Source organism: Blennius ocellaris (assembly GCF_963422515.1).
Source record: "Blennius ocellaris genome assembly, chromosome: 17".
NCBI classification, from domain to species: Eukaryota; Metazoa; Chordata; class Actinopteri; order Blenniiformes; family Blenniidae; genus Blennius; species Blennius ocellaris.
In genome coordinates, this window is record NC_137666.1 from 769,690 (window position 1) to 789,689 (window position 20,000).

The following is a 20,000-nucleotide window of genomic DNA, read 5'->3' on the forward strand; positions in this document are numbered from 1 at the left end:
GCCGCGGGAAATGCAGATCATCTAGTTCAGTCTTTGTTTTTCTGACGCTGGCAGTGATTCTGTACTTTTATTTATGGAGAAATGAAAAGCAGCGTTCATCTTCTGCAGACAGACGAGAGACGCCAGGAGCTCCAGCTTCTATATATAAAAGTCTATGAACGGAACTTATATAGGAAAGTAACTTTCTTTGCCTCCTTTTTATATATTTTGAATTTTATATCGTCAGTCTTCCAAAGACAAAACAAAACAAACACTTAATTGTCCAACCGATCCTACGTCGTTTTCAGCGTTTCTACCGTTTTCACTTGAAATGTGGCGTCGAGAGGAAGATGCTCTATGTGTTGTATATCTACGACGGATATGCTGCTGCCGTTAAATACTTAGTTGTTGTTTTTTTAATCTTTTTTAAAGAATACAATTGCTTAAAAAAAAAAAAAAAAAGTTCACTGTGGGCTGAACATGCAAACAGGAGTTTAGTGTAACAGTAACAGAGCCCCCCCCCCCCCCCCTCCCCGTTGTATTTATCCTCACATCCATTTAGTCCATTGCTCACTCTTAAGCACAAGTACCACAGGCCTTGTTACCATGGCGATGAAGTGTTCATTTGTTTTGGGGTTTTCTCTAAACCGCTCCTGATCTGTTCTTCATTTCAAGTGAAGGATGAAAGAGGAGAAGAAGCGGCGCTGCAGGATGGAGGTGACATGTCGACTCCGTCTGGGACAAAATATTTGTGTCTCGTGTGGCGAAAACAAAACCAGAACGTAATCGAACAAATGATGCAAAAGGTCAAACTTCAGTGGAGGGAGGGATAGAGGGAGAGGGAGGGATAGAGAGGGAGGGAGGGAGGGAGAGAGAGACAGAGACTTATTTCTTTATTTGAAGGCTGAAAAAAAATGTATGTATTCTAACTTGTTTTCATTTTCACATCTTTCAAGTTCATTCATTCATCAATTTGTTCACTGATCATTCACCACCATTCATTCATTCTTTCACTCAATCGTTCATTCATTCATCCATTCACATACTGATTTATTCTTCCTCTTTCTTTCACTCACTCACTCCTTCACTGACTCTCACTCCTTCACTGACTCACTCCTTCACTCACTCACTCCTTCACTGACTCTCACTCACTCCTTCACTCACTCACTCCTTCACTCCACTCACTCCTTCACTCCTTCACTGACTCACTCCTTCACTGACTCACTCCTTCACTGACTCTCACTCACTCCTTCACTCACTCACTCCTTCACTGACTCACTCATTCAGTCTCTCTCCCGATACTGTGAGAGAGTGATCACATCCATTTCCACCATTCATCCATTCATCACTGGAGTTTCTGGACTTTTTGCGTGAATGTAAACAGTCAGTCTCTCTCTCTCTTTCTCTCTCTCTCTCTCTCTCTCTCTCTCTCTCTCTCTCTCTCTCTCTCTCTCTCTCTCTCTCTCCTAACATTAACTTGTCAGTAAGGAAAGTCACTATCCTATTTTTTTTTTAGAAGTTGTTAAATGATTCCACTGCCTGATTACTCTGTAATTTAAAACACAAAAACCTGCGTTTACATACCGTATAGTTCATAATAGAGGCGCAGGGCAAATCTCGGGGTCCGTGTTTATTGGGAACATTAACATTAAGGTTAAAGCGTCTCTAAGTTCCTTTATTGACACGGAAGCAGTTCTGCAAACTGTTGCACTCGTGCATATCTAGACTTTCTTGAAACGCGGTGTTAAGAAGTTTTTAAAAAAAACAACAAAAATACAATATAAATTGACTGTTGTTCTTTGGTTTCTGCAAAATATCACGTTTGATCAAGTAGTGAGATTTGTTGTTGTTTCGCGCTCCACATCCTTGAAAAAAGCCGGGCGCTCTTTTATTAGGCGTTGCTCCTCTATTGGGAAATATACGGTACAGACGTACGTCTCTACCGAACATCTTTCCCACAGCGTTAAATGCAGGGTGATTTGTTCCACTCGTGTTTCTGTGTCGTTTCAGGTTTTCGGCCAACAGAACGCTCGTTTCACTGGAGTCGTCCAGCGTCTTTTTACCGATTCGTCTCCGAAGCAGAAAAACCAAAACGCCCCGAAAGGTAAGACGCATTTCCGTGTTGTTAACTGAATAACGTAGAATCGGCCCGGTGGTGCAGCTGTTAGGATGTTTATTAACTCTGGGGAAACGGCGGTAACATGTCGGAAATGGGATTTTATTTTGGAAAACTAGAGCAAGTCTCAGGAACAGTTGTATTTATAACAGTAATGACAGTTTTACATTTTCTTAAATTATCGTATTTTCTGGCCTATAAGCGACATCTGTTAAATTACGGATTAATTTATTTGAATAATAATAATTTAAAAAAAAAACGTGACTTTTATTTTTTTACTTTTCGGGAGTGTCTGAAGCTTCTTTTTTTTAGCTCAGGAAAAAAAATCTTGAATTTTATTTTACGAAGTGAAACAGGATTTTTATTATTATTATAGCCTTCAATTTTTTTTTTCCTGGCTCTAATAATTTTCCGTAGTCAAATACACACATCATGAAAAATATATATATATATATATATATATATTTTTATACGCAGATGTAACTGCAGTATTTCAGTCTCAGCAGCGGCGAACTTCAGTACAACAATTTTCGTCATTACCGTGAACGTTTGTTTGATCCTTTCCTGTTGTTTGGCTGCATTTAAAAAACAAAAAAATATTTGTTTTGCTGCGTTATTTCTTCTTCTTGGCGACATTGAGCTCAACTGCAGTAATAATGGCGGTTTTTTTGTGTGGCGCTGTAGCGTCGTTCCGTTGTCATACAGTGACACCTAGTGGCCGCAGATGGTAATGCAAAAAAAAAAACTAAATAGATGTAAATTAAAACGGGACAGAAACACGACCGCAGAAAGACTGACTGTAGTTATTTCTGAAAACATGATCCGCAACCTGGAAACACACAAAGTGCGCTTCACCTCCGTGGCTAAGTTGATAAAGATGGCGACGAAGCGGCGGCGTCGGCGTCGACACGCTCCGAGGAGCGGAGCTCATGTTTCCGTTCCCTCCCGTTCAGACTCCAGCGTTCTCCTCCAGCGCCAAGGTTCCTTCACTTCCACGGTATTTAACTGTTTATCGTACGGAGGTTTTAACCGGCGCCAGGCGGCGGGGTCCACACAACAAAAATATGTTTTTGTTGATATTAACGGGGGGGGGGGGGGGAAGCTGCGACGCAATCCGTTCAATTCTATCGTCTCCATTTCTGCATTTTTTTCTTCTATTTATTTTCTGTTTTGGTTTCTTCTTAACTTTTGTTTTTAATTTCTCTTCCCTTGGAAGGAACTGCAAGATGAGGAAAAAACAAACAAGCTCAGGAAACAAATATTTTCCCAGGAGAAAACAAAAATGGTAAACCCACACACGTAGAAGTCGGGAACAATCCGCTGAATTGTCATGATTTGCAGTATTTTTTTTTAACCCCTCGTGAGCCACAGTGATCCCCTCCTCCCAGTCTCGGCCACCTACAGGCCGTGTACAGGTACTGCAGGCGTTTTCAGTAGTTTTACATGTGTTGCCATGTAAACTACAGGGAGGGAAAATAAATACTGTGTTGTCTTTTGTGGGCGGGGAATGTGAGGCGGGGGACGTTCACCCGTCTATCACAGGAAAATTTTAATAAAAAAAATTACGGAATTACGGCGTGGGAAGAACGTGGAACCTCTGCAAAACGCTTTCCAGCAAAAACGGAAATCTTTTGTTGCGATTTTTTTTTTCTGCATGTCTGTTCACACGACAACGGAGCCACTGAAAACGCTATTTAAAAAAAAAATTAAAAGTTAAACTGTTACCTTGAAAACGCTTGGATGCCGTTCCCATGGAAACGGAAAAAAACGCAACTTCTCTGAAACCCTGCTCCTCTTCCGATTTTGTTATAAAAGCGTCAATCTGATGCAGTAACGAGGAGGAAACGGAACGTTTTTACCAAAACAAAAGAGCCAAATACTAATAAACAAAAAAAACACAGCAGGAACGAACAAGGACGTTCTAGATTCGTTCAAAGTCATATGAAACTACTTTTGAGTATTTTCTTCCTCTTTTTCTCAGCTTTTTTTATGGCCTCTTCTCTGTCATCCCCCCTCCCTCCCCCCCCCCCCCATCCCCCCTCCCTCCTCCACTCTGTTTCTCTCCAATGGTTTTCAGCTGTGTGCTAATCGCTGCAATATTCTCTCTCCTCTCTGCAGTTAAATCTGTCCAAATGTTGGGGGGGGGGGGGGGAGGGTTGGGTGGGGGGGTCTGAGGAGCACATGTTTGTCTTTATAATGCCGAGTCAGCTCCACACCATTTCTACTGATCTTGCAGGGAAAAGAACAACCAAAAAAACCCCACGATTAAATGGATGAACTCCACGCTGCAGATGTTTCCAGGGACTCGTCTTCCCCCGACGACGTGACTTCATTACGACGACTCGGCAATTTGTTTCTCTTTCGTTCGTTTTTGCCGCCGGCGTGACGCTTCTGCACGCGTCGTTTGTTTATCCTCGTCGCTTCACCGTCACTTCGCTCTAAATCACGATTACGGGCCGGGAATGAATGAATGATGACGTTCACGTGTGTGTGTGAAAGATATTAAAAACATTTTTTTAGACTAGTACGTGTTTGTCCGTTACTGACGGACGTCTGGTCCAGAACCTGTCAGGCGTTTATTAAATAAACCTTCAGGAGGCGTCGGCACGTCACTCGTTTATCGTTTTTCTTCAAAAGGAGAGGTGTTACGCCGAGTTCTGCATCGCTGCTGGAAGGTGCAGCACTCCTGCTGCTGAAGCTAAGTAATGCTAGCGGCGGCTACTAGCATTAAAGCACCGTAGGGCTAACTGGTTTCAGTAAAGTAACTGTGACGTAAAGCAACTTGGTGAAACAGTTTGTAGAGAGACGAGAGGTGAAGCCTCCATCGGGAGCTGAAGCTCTGCAGTGACGTAGAAAAGGTGTTTTTCTCAGCTGGTGGAGGTTTTAGAGAAGCGAGTTTCTCACTGGAGGCCAAAGTACCGACATAGAATCATTCATTACTGGAGTTTATGTCAGTACATAAACTGATTTATTTCTTGTTTTCAAAAGATTGAGTGCAGTTTATTTTTTACTGCTACATTACAAGATATTTTTAAATATTTAACCAGTTTTTTTTTTTGTTTTGTTTAAACATGTTCAATTAATTCTCCAAGATTAAAAACATTTTTTATTGTGGTGTCCCATTTTCTTATACATTTTGCATAATTCATGCACAAGTCATTGTTGCATGTGTGAAATAGTGGAAAATAAATCAACAAAAATGAGAGTTTTGTGGTTTTCACTTGAAAAAGTTGTCGTAGTAATAAAAGTAGAGTTTATGTAAATTGGACATGCTGTCAGAGATTATTTTTCTTTATCTTTTATCGTGAGAAATTGACATTTTATGAGCGGCGAGAAATAATTGTGACTAAACGCTCATTCAGACCATTAAAGTAAATATTATAATCTAATCCATCCGCTGCTTTTTCTCTCCTGTTATGTGAAGAGTATTTCTTCTTTATAGTAAATTTCAAGGGGAAACCAAAGTATCTTGAATACATAAAACTCTTGACGGTTATATTGTACCATAAAAAGCTTTTTTAAGGTCAAACATGTAAACTAATATAAATAAATGTCTGTTTTATAGATGTGCTGAGCTTTTTAAGGCGCCCCAGGCGGTTCGGGGGCCGAGGTTGAAAAGGAGACGGCGAAAGCGAAACAAATTACAGCGAAACGAAAAAAAAACGAGAGGCGAGGAAACCCGATCCCCGGAAATGTTTTACACTTTGTTCTGGAGCCGCCGGGATCCTGGACGACGCGCTTTGTTCACTTTATTCAAACATGGTGTCGTTTTTCACGATTCGTCCATCTCGCCTTCCTCACAGGAAAAACTGTCGATTTAATTTCACGCGTCGTATTAACTGGAAGGTCTGGGCTCGTCTGAACAAGCCAGGATATAGAGCAGTACCTCCAGGAGCCACAGGGGGCAGTGTCGAGATCATCACGGTGCTGGAATAAACAGTTTGTGATGTTTTATGTGGTTAAAAAGCCTCACAAATTGGGATTGTGACACAAATGTTGATTCACATCAGCGCCCTCTGGTGGTCAGAAGGCAAAATGCTCATTCTGACATACTGGATGTATAAAATCGGTCACGTTTACACTATTTGAAATGCTGTTTTTGTCTTGTCGAGCATAAATGAGCCTTATATTATATTATATGATGAGTGAATGACTTACCAAGAGGAAATAATAAACACAAAAAACACCATAATAATTCATGTTATCGATCCCTATGACGGTACAATTATTCAATTTTAGACCCAAAAGACACAAAAAGAATACTGAATTTTACTGAATGCAACACGAAGATCAAAGACGACAATGACACAGATATAAGTAAATATAAATAAAAGTCAATAAATTCACCAGAAGTTCAAATATCCATTGAGTCAATGTTTTTTTTATAGCTTTTAATACGATGTAGTTTCTAATCTACTGGTAGTAATTGATTGCGAAGCTCCACTGAAGTGTTTTGTCACGTTTATCTTATTGAATCTATTTAATTGATGTTCAGACACTCTTGGTTCGTCCCATATATTTACATATATCGGTGACTTCTGCATTAAGATAGGATGATGGGACGACGACGGCGTTTGAGACCAGAGAAGTTAATAAGTTAATAAGTTGATGGGTTGAGAAGGGAAGTTGGAAACGACGAGTCTCACCTTGTCTCCTGGCGGTGGAGCTGTTCTGCTTGCTCTCCTTGTAAACCAGCTGTTTGATCCACAGTGTTGGAGCCGTTATCTCTGCAGAGACACCACCACCACCACCACCACACACACCTCCGTCAGTCACACACACACTCCACTGGATCACCACACCTATCACGTGATGTTTGCAGAGTTTTCCTTCAGATCTTGTGGAAAATGTGGATAATTAATTCCTGATATTTGCAGAAAGTGCACAAAATGAGTAACGCCGGACCTTTGGCCCATTAAATACGAACGTTTCACTCCTGTGTGTCGTTTCTAAGGAATCGGGTTTAAAAAAATACAAAACCACAAGAGTTCAAGACACAAGATTTACGATGTACTTGTATTTATTAGTTGTGTTTCTATTAGCAGCAGGATTGATCAATGTGAGAGATTTGAGAAAGTCTGGAATTGAAACAAACGTTTACGTGAATTTTTTTGACGTTTCAAGTGGAAATATTTTTTTTGATAAAAGTTTCACATTTGTACATTTTTGAAACCACGTCCGTTTCCACGGAAACGGCAGGAAAAACACCGAAAATTACGAAAGTGCGCCTGCCAGGCCACGAGTCGGCGCCGTTGGTTGTGTGTTGTTTTTTTTTTAAATGAGAATATGGCCGAAGAAGAACCGTGAAGTTGAGTTTTACTGCGTTTCCATGGAGTCGGAGTGAAAATATTGTGTTGTCGCTTAAAAATTGTTGCATGAGCGGCGTCTTCGGAGTTTGTCTTAGCCTGTGACTGTGGTGTCTGTTACACTCACGCTTCTTTAAATGGACGTTTCGTCACATTCATTTTTTTGGATAAATATTTCTTGAGAAATTCAAGCAGAAATCAGGACATTTTGCTGCTTCCACTTAGAATTCTACCAGAATAAGAGACATGGACTGTTAGCGTGATAGCGGCGGTGCTCACCGTCGCCCTCTGGAGGGACGTGCGTCTCCATGGTGGGCGTCGGCTTGGAGCCGTCGTCTGGGTTGAGGGTGAGAAAGAAACGGAAGGAGACTACCATTATTGAGGTTAATACAATCTACTCTCCAGAACTGTTGAATGGTTGGGATTTGCACATGGCCCGGCCAAGACGAGGACAGAGAGAGAGAGAGAGAGAGACAGAGAGAGAGAGAGAGAGAGACAAACAAACAAGGAGAGAGAGACTGAACGGTAGAAAACCACAGGACGACCGCCCGCGTGTGGCTCACAAACAAACAAACAAACAAATAGACAAACAAATACACGACTCACGTTAACGGAGATCGTTTTTCAGAATCCAACGTTAATCCAACATGAATTAATTAACATAACTGCTGCTTGGTTCTGGTCCGTGTTCTCAGGAGAACTCGTGTCGCGTGAATAAATAACCAACAAACTGTAGATATTTGTATATATGGAAAGTGTGCGTGACACTATGTTTTAATTAATCAATGACCCGTCTCATGCTAATATTATATTAAGGACGAAACTCCAGCTTTAACTGCAAAGTAATGGGATGAAGTGTCACAGTACAATAGTAATATTTATAATAATAATAATGAATACATTTATGGAACGCATTTCTGAAATAAGTAAAAGAGTCAGGAACTCTCCTGGCATCCAAGAAACTCGTAAAATCCGTAATAATAATATTATTACTATTATTATTATTAGATATTTGATTAGGGCAAACCTGAAAATGACTTATCTTTCTTTTTTGTGTGTCTATTGTAAATACTGTACATAGAATGCTTAAAACAAATCTGTAAATCTGTATATATGTATATATTTAGAATGTTGAACATTGTGAAGGTATTAAGGGGCGTATATAATAAGAGTAAATCTTCTTTTCTGCTCCTTTTCATTCAAAATGTGAACTGGAAGTTTTTGCAAAGACGACTATTTTAATTTAATTACATTTTATTCAATTTAATTAAACTTTTTTCATTATAAATTTTTTTCTTTTCTTAAATATATATATATATATATATAAGATCTCTGCAGGGCTGCCACAATTTAAGGGATTAATTCTAAATGAATAGTGACAGTTTAAATATTGAGTTAGAATGAGCCTCTGATAATATTATATATTATTATATATAATGTATTTTGTGTATAAAACGGGTGTAAATGTGACGGAACTGATCGGAGGCCTTGAGTCGAGCTGCCTAGAACACTAGAATACTCACCCGGGCGTCGCTTTGGAGCATCTGGAAGCTTCCTTAAGAAATAATTCAGTCAAATGCAAAAAACAAAACAAAACCAGAGCATAAACAGGAGCGCGAGGCTCTTAAATCACAAAACATGGTGGTTTGTTTGAGGAGGGCCGGTCGAGTCGACCCGACGAGCCTCAGACTGGGAAGCAAAAGGCCAAAGTTAACTCAGATTAACCGAGCGGCTCAAACACAGAGAGCTTGTTTTGGTTTCTTTTACTTTAATTCACACTCGTCCCTGGAAAAAAAACAAAACAACATGTGACTTACAGGATTGGGCCTGAAAACAAGTCTTTAAATATATATGTATGTCGGTGTATATGGTTAATTTTCTGTCTTGTTTTATACGACTTTGGCCTCGACTCCTTCGTTTCCCATTACAATATAGTGCCACGGCGATGTGGGCGGAGCTTTTCTCCGTCGCACAAGCGACCGCCCCCGATAGAGTCTGTGTCTCCCGGTGCAGCATATCAACTCAAATAGCATGTAAAATAGTATATGTTTTGTATTTATTGATGTAATAACCTTACAAAATGTGGATCGTTATGATGGCGCTTCACCGTCCGGTGTTTCGGTTTCACTGGTGCCCGTGTTAACTGGTGCCTCCTGCCAGCAGCTGATGTTAGAATAAGACGCTATGATACGTTAAACGTTGCTGGAAACGCAGTGAAACGGTGTTCAACCGGGACGGCTACGGGTTCCGGTCACCAGTTAACAGGGAAACCGGTTCATCCGAAACACCGGTGGTTTCCCGTGTCCTGCGTGTCGCTCAGTCCAGCTGCTGAAATTTAAATTTTAACGTTTTTTTTCTCTTTATTACGGTGAAGAAATGTATTTTCACGAAGCCAAACAATCAGCGGTGAAAGTTACGGGAATCTAAACACAAACGCCAATTTTAATGAAGCTTTCTGCTGCAAAATTCAGTAAAAATGGACCAAAAAAACCCAAAACTGTTGCATTGTGGGTGTTTCTATTATAAAAGTCAAGCGTTTGCTGCACGTTGTCATGACTTTGCGAGGCGAATTACTATGTTTACAATTAGTTTTTCACTTTGCGTTGATTAATCTCAAAGTGCTAAAAACTAATGGGAAACGGCAACAAAAAAATCCATAATTTCCCTCGACTTCCCTGCTCCTTCCTCATTGTTGAATTTGTGCGTGTGTTTTAGTTTGAAAGGCTTCAAAGAGAGACTCTCCAGAGTGTTTGTTCAGCCCGGCCCTGTGGATTTGGTCAGACCTTATCTCGCGTCGCTCTGCTTCGCTCTCGCCGGCAAGAAAAGGAAATAAAACACCTTGAGCGCGCCGCCGCGCTATTTTTAGCTCCCGGCTGGGATTAATAAAAGTGAAAGGTTGCCGATGTGCACAAATATGGACTTTGGTTGGACGAGACGGGAAGACGGAGACACGGAGACATGCAGCAGAACTCTGCTCACCTTTTCGCCCGGAGTTCGGAGGCCCGGGCGGTTTGTCGGTTACTGACCCTGCAAAACAAAACAACCAACATCAAAACAAACAAAGTGAAGCCTGAATGTCAACAACAGCAGTTCCACCGGTCAGGATGTTCCACTTTCTCTTCTTTGTTTTTTAGAGAAAGAAATGAAGTCAGTCTTTCCTCCTGTTTAATCTTGAATTAATTGTGAAGGTTATTGACGGTTTGGGGGTGAGACGAGGACAAACAACAACAACGTCCCAGGTTAGCTGAGGACACACAACAACAACAACAACAACAACGTCCCAGGTTAGCCGAGGACACACAACAACAACGTCCCAGGTTAGCCGAGGACACACAACAACAACGTCCCAGGTTAGCCGGGGACACACAACAACAACAACAACAACAACGTCCCAGGTTAGCCGGGGACACACAACAACAACAACAACAACAACATCCCGGGTTAGCTGAGGACACACAACAACATCCCAGGTTAGCCGAGGACACACAACAACATCAACATCCCAGGTTAGCCGAGGACACACAACAACAACAACATCCCAGGTTAGCCGAGGACACACAACAACAACGTCCCAGGTTAGACGAGGACACACAACAACAACAACATCCCAGGTTAGACGAGGACACACAACAACAACGTCCCAGGTTAGCCGTGGACACACAACAACAACAACATCCCAGGTTAGACGAGGACAAACAACAACAACGTCCCAGGTTAGCTGAAGACACACAACAACGTCCCAGGTTAGCTGGGGACATACAACAACAACATCCCAGGTTAGCTGAGGACACACAACAACAACGTCCCAGGTTAGCTGGGGACACACAACAACAACATCCCAGGTTAGCTGAGGACACACAACAACAACGTCCCAGGTTAGCTGGGGACACACAACAACAACATCCCAGGTTAGCTGAGGACACACAACAACAACGTCCCAGGTTAGCTGGGGACATACAACAACAACATCCCAGGTTAGCTGAGGACACACAACAACAACGTCCCAGGTTAGCCGAGGACACACAACAACAACGTCCCAGGTTAGCCGGGGACACACAACAACAACAACAACAACAACGTCCCAGGTTAGCCGGGGACACACAACAACAACAACAACAACAACATCCCGGGTTAGCTGAGGACACACAACAACATCCCAGGTTAGCCGAGGACACACAACAACATCAACATCCCAGGTTAGCCGAGGACACACAACAACAACAACATCCCAGGTTAGCCGAGGACACACAACAACAACGTCCCAGGTTAGCCGAGGACACACAACAACAACAACATCCCAGGTTAGACGAGGACACACAACAACAACGTCCCAGGTTAGCCGTGGACACACAACAACAACAACATCCCAGGTTAGACGAGGACAAACAACAACAACGTCCCAGGTTAGCTGAAGACACACAACAACGTCCCAGGTTAGCTGGGGACATACAACAACAACATCCCAGGTTAGCTGAGGACACACAACAACAACGTCCCAGGTTAGCTGGGGACACACAACAACAACATCCCAGGTTAGCTGAGGACACACAACAACAACGTCCCAGGTTAGCTGAGGACACACAACAACAACAACATCCCAGGTTAGACGAGGACAAACAACAACAACGTCCCAGGTTAGCTGAGGACACACAACAACAACATCCCAGGTTAGCTGAGGACACACAACAACAACATCCCAGGTTAGCCCGGGACACACAACAACAACATCCCAGGTTAGCCCGGGACACACAACAACAACAACAACAACATCCCAGGGATTTTTCAACACAAATAAGAATTAAAGTCAAAGTTTCATGACTTCGTCACACAAAAAAGTATTTCATCATTTACTTTTTCAGTTGTCAGTAACTCATCATTTCAGTTCAAAAGTATAAAGGATGTCATCCAATAAAGAATTTATATATTTAAAACCAATATATATATTCCTGCACACGTCAGTTTCCTCTTTAAAATATCTTCAGAAAACTCACTTTTGTTGCATATTTTTAAGTCTTTCTACTATTTCTTGGTTTAACCTGTTTAAATTCGTGTTTAGTTTTTATTGTAAATTAAATAGGATTATTATTATTATTATCAGTAGAAGTATTATAAACTAATAGTAGTTGACCGAACAGCTTTTTTTTGGTGTTGTTGGTTGTTCCAATTCACTTTTTGGAGAAATTGTAAGGAGACGAGACAGTGAAGCTTCTCAACCTGAATAAATTACTTTGAGAAAGTCGTTCTGGCTTCAATCTGTCACATAACTCAAGTCAAAGCTGGAAAGAAAAGACAAACTGTGCTCATTTGTGTTCTTTTAAAGGATAAACGATCTCCGCAGGCTACATAAAAACAGTCTGCAGCAGCTAATAAAACACTAAAGTGTCAGAAAGTTTGGCGCAACGCCAGTTTATATTTCATGTCGACGGCGTTCGGCTCCATGACTCACATCCCAGCAGAAGAGACACAAACAACCGTTACTGTTTTGAGGATGAAAAGTTTATCGTCTTTTATCAGCAAGACGTGAAAACTTCCTCCAAACGAAGGAATATTTCTATTAAGTAGCTACTATTTGATGTCGGAGGACGTTTTTCTAACGTTTATATCAGCAGGTTTAATCGCTAACTGCGCCCTTTCAAAGTAAGGCGCCGTTTAAGTGAAAATGAACTGTTTTGTTTCCACGGCAACGACGTCCGTTTGCACGGAAACACCGACGACGATGTCGTTTTCATGTTGGGTCACGAGTTTATTTTTTGTAGAACATGATAAACGTTAACAATGGGAATCCGCAGATCTTCTCCCCGTCCTAAATAGTTCCTTCTGCACATGTAAACAAACATGGCCGCCCCCCGTCGTACGACTCGCGGCCCGAATTCTAGCTTTGTCGTACATGTCGGTAGTTTTAATAGCGTCCGATTCGCCATCGGCTCATAAGAATGTCGGGTTCTCTTGTTTCGAGTGTATCGTTCTCTGCACACGTCTGTGTGGTTTCATTGCAGACAACAAGCAGTGGCGCCCTCAAGTGGCCCGGCAGACTAACTACATCATGGTCAGTGTGTGCGTCTGCTGCCGCAGTGCAAACGAGGCACTATTTTTATTATTTATTTTTTTAACAGATTAGATTTTGTCACATAAAACATTGACCTGAAGAGCCAAGACCAAAGATTTCACCACGATCCAAAGACGACGGCCAAAAAATGACACCGTAGAATACGTGCGATACATTTTCCACCAACATTCATGCAACGCCTCCGGCTTCTCTCTGAACTTCCACACTGAACCTTCACAAAGCCCCGGTGAGGTTTTCTGAAGAGGAAAATAAATTCCTGGTTCAGGAAAGCAGCAGGTGGCAGGAGACGACGGCGGCGATTAGTGGAAACGCGGAACGGCGAGGAAGTCGCCAAGAACGCCGACGGGGACAGAAAGAGGAAACGAGAGTGGAGGAAAGAGAAAGAGAAGTGGGGGTGGCGGTGGCGGTGGGAGGGGGGGGGGGGGTCTGTGGTCTGTGGAGCAGTTTTCAGGGGGGGCATGTGACCACTTTCACCACACTCTCCTCAGGAAAATGTTCACCATATGCTGCAGCGGCCGGCGCAATCCCATTCTGGCAAAGACCCTGTGTATTATCTTCTGAGGGAAAATGATGGTGATTATCATAAAGTGTTCCCATCCAGGATGAGTGTGTGGCCCTGCTGAGAGCACTTAGACAAGGGGGGGGGGGGGGGGGGCGCTGAGGGGCCCCTCTGTGTATGGCCATTAGCCTTCTGGTTGACCTTGCACCTGCTATGCATCACATGACATGTAATACACATGTGCTGTGCAGAGGCGGGTTCTCTGTCATCTGCAGGCGGAGCTCAGGTTTCATCTTTCATCAGCACAGACAGTCGGTTCCATGCTAATTTAGCCCATTCAAGTTCCAGTCGAGACCCTCCCCTAGACCCTCCCCGAGACCCTCCCCGAGATCCTCCCCAAGATCCTCCCCGAGACCCTCCCCTAGACCCTCCCCGAGATCCTCCCCGAGCCTCAAGCCACTCCCACTCGCACGCTTTGTTGGAAGTCATCATTTTCTGTTGAAATCTGGACATTTTTATTAATTATGGTTTTGCATTAAACTTATTCTATCGTAATTAATATAATTTTTTTTTATTTAATTACATTTTTTTTGTTAATTTAATTTATTTATTTTTAATTTAATTTAATTATATTAAATTGAATTATATTAAATTGAATTATATTATATTACATTTTATTTTTAATTTAATTTAATTATATTAAATTGAATTATATTATATTACGTTTTATTTTTTATTAAAAAAAAAATTTTTTATTTAATTTAATTTTAAGGGCTGAGAAGAACATCCTGCAGGCGGCGCACTGCAGCCTCTAACAGAATAAACAATTCAACGTTAAACGTGGACAAATTACAATTCCTGACAAACGTTTTAGTGAGTAATTTTGCTCAAATTCATCACTTATTTCCCATCATTTTCAAAACTTCCTGCAACAGTCCGCTTTTCCCCTCCATCGCCTTCCACTTTATGCTGACGACACCGCCGTATATAGATGCAGTCCATCGTCTTCAAATTCAGGCTTTTTTATCTGGTTTTCATATTTATTCAGGATGTTTATTGTGTAACAACCTTCTCGATTCCTCCTCCATTTAATGACGACTGATCTGTATCGATCTGAACGCATCAAAACCAACTCTTTATCACAGACTTTGTCATGAATTTTTCATATCGGAGCACTTCATCTTGTTTTTTTTAATTCGTAAAGATTTTAATTAATATCCTGTTATGTAAAGTCTCTCCCTGCTGATTCGGTTGAAGACACGAAGGGAAAATTTGTTACATTTCATAACTTGTAAGTGAAAAAAAAAGCTTCAGAAACGTCTTTTCAAGCAGCTTATTTTCACATAGTTCCTGTTTAAACTTGTCATCAGCTCCAGTTTATCTTCTCATCATGTATTTTGCATTTCCTTTCGTTCTTTTTGGCCACAGCGTTATTCCAGCTCCCCTTTTCACTTCCATGGTCGTATTTATTTTTCCGTGAAAAACCAATCGAGGCCGATCCTTCGATTGGACACGTCCGTCCGTCCGCCGCGCGTCGTGACGTAAACATCCCCCCAGTGTGTCGTCGCGTTATAATTCCTCAGATTAAACCAAATCCACATTGAGCCGTCGGTACCTGAACACACCGGGGTCCTGTTGTGCACCGAGGAGCCGCTGACGGGTTTCCCATCACTGTTGACGCACCAGCAGTAACCTGTCAGAGTGTGACACTGGACCTAACACACACACACACACACACACACACACACACACACACACACACACACACACACACACACACACACACACACACACACACACATAGTTCGACTTGAAGATTCGTAGCAAAAAGTGCAGGAATTTCCGTGGGTGAAGAGAGAAAAAAGAAAAAGGAGGACGCCTGGCGGGGGAGGGGTGTGGGGGGTGGAGGGGGGGATGGGGGGCTGACGTGAGGACGGAGCGTGGAAGATTTAGAGGTGTGGAGGATCAGAGACGGACCTGAGCGAACGTTCCGTCCTCGTTGCATTCTGGGATGAAGGTGGACTCCTGAGGTCTCCGGGCTTGTTCCAGCGCCTGGTTCCTCTCAGTGCGACACTTCAGCTGACCTGCATCTGTAACGTGTTGACGGGGGGGGGGGCAGAATCACGCACTTTGTATTTTGTGTCCCGACTATATGTTTATTGATGTTAGGTTTAAATGAAACTGATACAAGGAAACAGTTTTTATTTACTTATTTCTGGTGGAACACGTCTTTTACATTAAAAAAAAAAAATAACCTGACTTCTGATTGTCACATTAGTTTTGGTAGTTTGAAACAGGCTGGTGGATCTAAAGCTCTGAAATCGTAACTATCGAAATATTCCGCTTGACATTGAGGATTTTAAACACTCGCCCGAAGTTTAATGTAAATTTATAATCTTGGTTCATGTATGAATTCGACCAACGCAACTTTTAACATGAAAACACTTGTAGTTTCTTTAATAATCAAGATATCGCAATGAATTTTCAGGGAAAGTTTGTTCTTGGTCTGAAATAAATGTGACAGTATTAAGATTGGAGCTGCCGCACTACTCCCTACTGCCACACCTTATTTATCTATAGAAATGTTTGTTTTTTTGAACAACCTGGTAAATGTGTGTCATGTACTTTTATTATATTGGTCAATAACAAATCAAATCCTCCTCTTCTTCCTCTTAGGTCAACTTTTTTTCTGAACCATAGAAACTTATGAAAAAAATCAAAAATACGTCGTTTTATTTTAAGTTGTTTTTATGTGTTGAATTCCAAGTTTTTAATCATTTCTGGCGACGATCTGATCTGAATGTTAGCGGAAGTGAAAAATTGAGACTGGCGGCCAATGAGGAGTTTCCCGACGACGTCATTCGGGGGAATCCCCAGGAATTACGCAACGCCGTCCAATCAGAACGCAGGGTTTCCCGGGAAAGACGCAGCGTCACCAACCAGAAAGCGGAACACGAATCGGGACGAAAACAGCGGCCGCGACCGTGCGTGATCCGTTGGCGATCCCGAGTGATGTTTGTCGGGAAAAAAAACTTCAAAATATCGCCAAAAAAGCAGGAGCCTGTTGGGGCCAAGCTGGGCGGAGGGTTCCTTTGCCCCAGAAAAACTGTATTCTACTTCTTTCGTGTGTATTTCAAGGTACAACTGTTAGATTTATGGTATTTCTACTGCAGACGGTACGTTGAGGGTTGAAAAGCAGCACCTCGACTGGAAAACACCTCGAATCCCCTCGTCTGAATATAAATAAGCTTTCCACGCCGACGGCCCCCGTTTAACTACCGTTGGCCTCCGAGTTCAGTGCCGCGCCAGTGCCTTGCTCAAGGGCAGGATTTGATAGTCGCAGAGGGAGAGTTGAGCCGTTCAAGCGAATTCCGCCCACCGTCTTTTTCACAGTTTTTCCAGCCTCTTGGCTCCCGGTGCAGGTTTCCTCCTCGAGATAATAAGCAGCTGCATTCTTCTTTATTTCACATTTATCTGAGGTTTGAATCACCTTTTCGTCGATCAGACACATAAAAATGGCGCCAGACGTCCCGGAGGCCGCGGCCGCTCGCCGGGGAAACACGTGGACGTGGCTGTATGAAGGTCAGGGACCTGAAGGGGGCGTCAGCACCAGCTGGTCACAAAGTCCACCGCCCCCCCCCCCCCACCCCCCCACCGGATAAACAGCCGTTTGAACACAGTGGCGTTTGGACCCGAGAGCAGGCAGACATGTCGTCTCCCCCGAGGTGACGGTCGGCCTGATGATGATGTCACCGGGCCGCGGTTACGCCGCCGTATAAACACGGACTTTGACTCCGGCTTGTTTAGTCGTCACCTAGCGGCGTGGCGCTCGCGTTTCACGGAGACGCAGCGAAAACGACCCCAACACATCAAGATTGATGCAAATGTGAAAATCAATTCAGCAGCTTGTCGGCAGGATTCTTGAAGATTTAAAACGACGGAACATTGGGAGGTTTCACCTTCAAATCTAAAAGCTTCTGCAGCTCGTAAACTTCCAGAGATGTAGATATAGATGTATATGGGTAGAAGGTGTTGGAGGCTGTGGTCATACAGGTTAGAAACTGCTGACTGTGTTGATTCCTTCATGATCAGTGAACCTGAAGAACATCAGGCGACAATGAAGCACCGATACTGGAACGTACCTCGTGTTTTACGACGTCAATAGACTTGATAGACTTTAATAGATTTTCTGACTTTGTCGTCAACAGGCGCTTGTTTGTCTGAGAATCAATGGACTCGTTACAAGTCGAGTGACGACTGTTGAAAGAAACTTTCTTCAATAACTCGCTTGTTTTCCTTCTTCCTTTGTCGACCAGTATTTGACTGTCTGGTTAGACCAACATGAGGCCCGGGGGCCAGAAGCGGCCCGCCAGAGGATCTAATCCGGCCGCCATGTGATTTTTTTTTTTTTTTAAAGTATAAATATGAAAACTCACAGACCCTGATCTAAAAACACCAGATCGGCAAAAATGACATTTAAAACCGCCCTTGGTCACAATTTGACCCCCGACATTAATGCATCTGTGGCGGTCACATGATGCGACGCCTTTCACAATAAAACAACGAGTCCAACTTATGTGAAGTGATACTTTAGACACGTGAACTCAAAACAATTTCCAGATGATGACAAATTGTTTTAATCCTGAATAAAAATACGATATCTAGATATAGGTGCCTGAGGGGGTTTTTTTGTGTTTATTTTGCAAATATAATATCTGATTTCCTTTAATATGTAATTTTAAAGTCCCAGTGAAATGAAAATTCGACCTCCAAAACACTCTGGCTGTCGCTTCTTTCCTCCTCTCTCGGTCTCTTCCAGGCTCAATCTTTCATCAAGGCTCATAAAACGCCGACTATAACTTCAAAACACTGTAAAAACTTGGATATTTAAGAGGGAAACAAGCCGATATAAACACAACAGATGGAGATCTGCACAACTCGTGACGTCACACATAGGCTCCGCCCACAATGGCCCACGAAGAAGAAGAAGGATTCCCCCGACTTCGTTGGCTGGAGATTCAAAATTCAAATAACTTTGTTATGCGACAACAGTGGTGGGGCAGAGTCGGAGGAACCTTAGAAGTAGAACCCAACTATCGTTTTTTTGCAAAGTAGTGTTTTACATTTCACTGGGACTTTAAGAATAGTTATATAAAGGCTCAAAAGAAGGAAAGACTTTGACATTTGTCCATATCTGCAGTTTAATATGTGATGTTTGACTTGTTCGACCCTCCCCACATGGAAAGAACCTATATGAGGATATATGCACATATATGCAACATATATGCACATATATGACAATATATATGCTGCATCTATGCATATATATGCCACATATAGGAAAATTGAGGTGCATATATGCACCTATAGGTGTGCATATAATATATATATATATATATATATATATATATATATATATATAATATAGGAAAACGGCCAATTTTATATATGTCACATATATTCAAAACCTATATTAAAACATATATGTTTCTTTAGGTTCTTTCCATGTGGGTCCAGAGGTCAGATCAGGTTGATGTGGCTCCTCAACTGAAATCAGTTCGACGTTAATCTCTCAGCCTCCTCCGTCACTGTAAACATAAACACTGTAAACATAAACACTGTAAACATAAACGCTGCAAAGCGACGAAACACAAACGAGCTGCTTCTCCGTCTTCTTCCCCCGGAGAGACGCAGCCTCACCAAACCCAGCCAGACTCTCTCCAAACAAGGCTCTGCCTGATTCCTAACGGCTGAAGGAAAAGTGAAAAGGAAGAGTGGAGGGGGAGGGGGGAGGGGTGGTGGTGGGGGGGTTTGGAAATGCCGAGTTCCAACCTTGACTCTGGACCAATCAATCTTGGTGGATCCCGGTCTGTAACGACTTACACGCCTTTTCAAAGGGGCGGAAAACATGAAAGACATCTTCTGAGTTCAGCTGCAGCTTTGTTCTGCCGCCGTGACGACGGAGACCCGGAGACCCTCGTCCCGGGGTTTTTTGGTTTTTAGGGTTGTTTTTTTTTTTTATAAATTGCAGTG

General features: G+C 42.4%; 1 protein-coding gene across 1 annotated transcript in view; it reads right to left on the reverse strand.

Moving 5' to 3' along the window:
• Window positions 1–20,000, reverse strand: part of smoc1 (SPARC related modular calcium binding 1) — a 61,016-nt gene that overhangs the window by 19,924 nt on the left and 21,092 nt on the right. The window contains exons 4-8 of the mRNA XM_080512839.1: window positions 15,945–16,057; window positions 15,583–15,682; window positions 10,381–10,428; window positions 7,681–7,770; window positions 6,742–6,822 (exon numbers count right to left, since the gene is read on the reverse strand). Coding sequence (XP_080368965.1) covers window positions 6,742–6,822; window positions 7,681–7,770; window positions 10,381–10,428; window positions 15,583–15,682; window positions 15,945–16,057 — 432 coding nt within the window. The remainder of the gene's footprint in view (window positions 1–6,741; window positions 6,823–7,680; window positions 7,771–10,380; window positions 10,429–15,582; window positions 15,683–15,944; window positions 16,058–20,000) is intronic.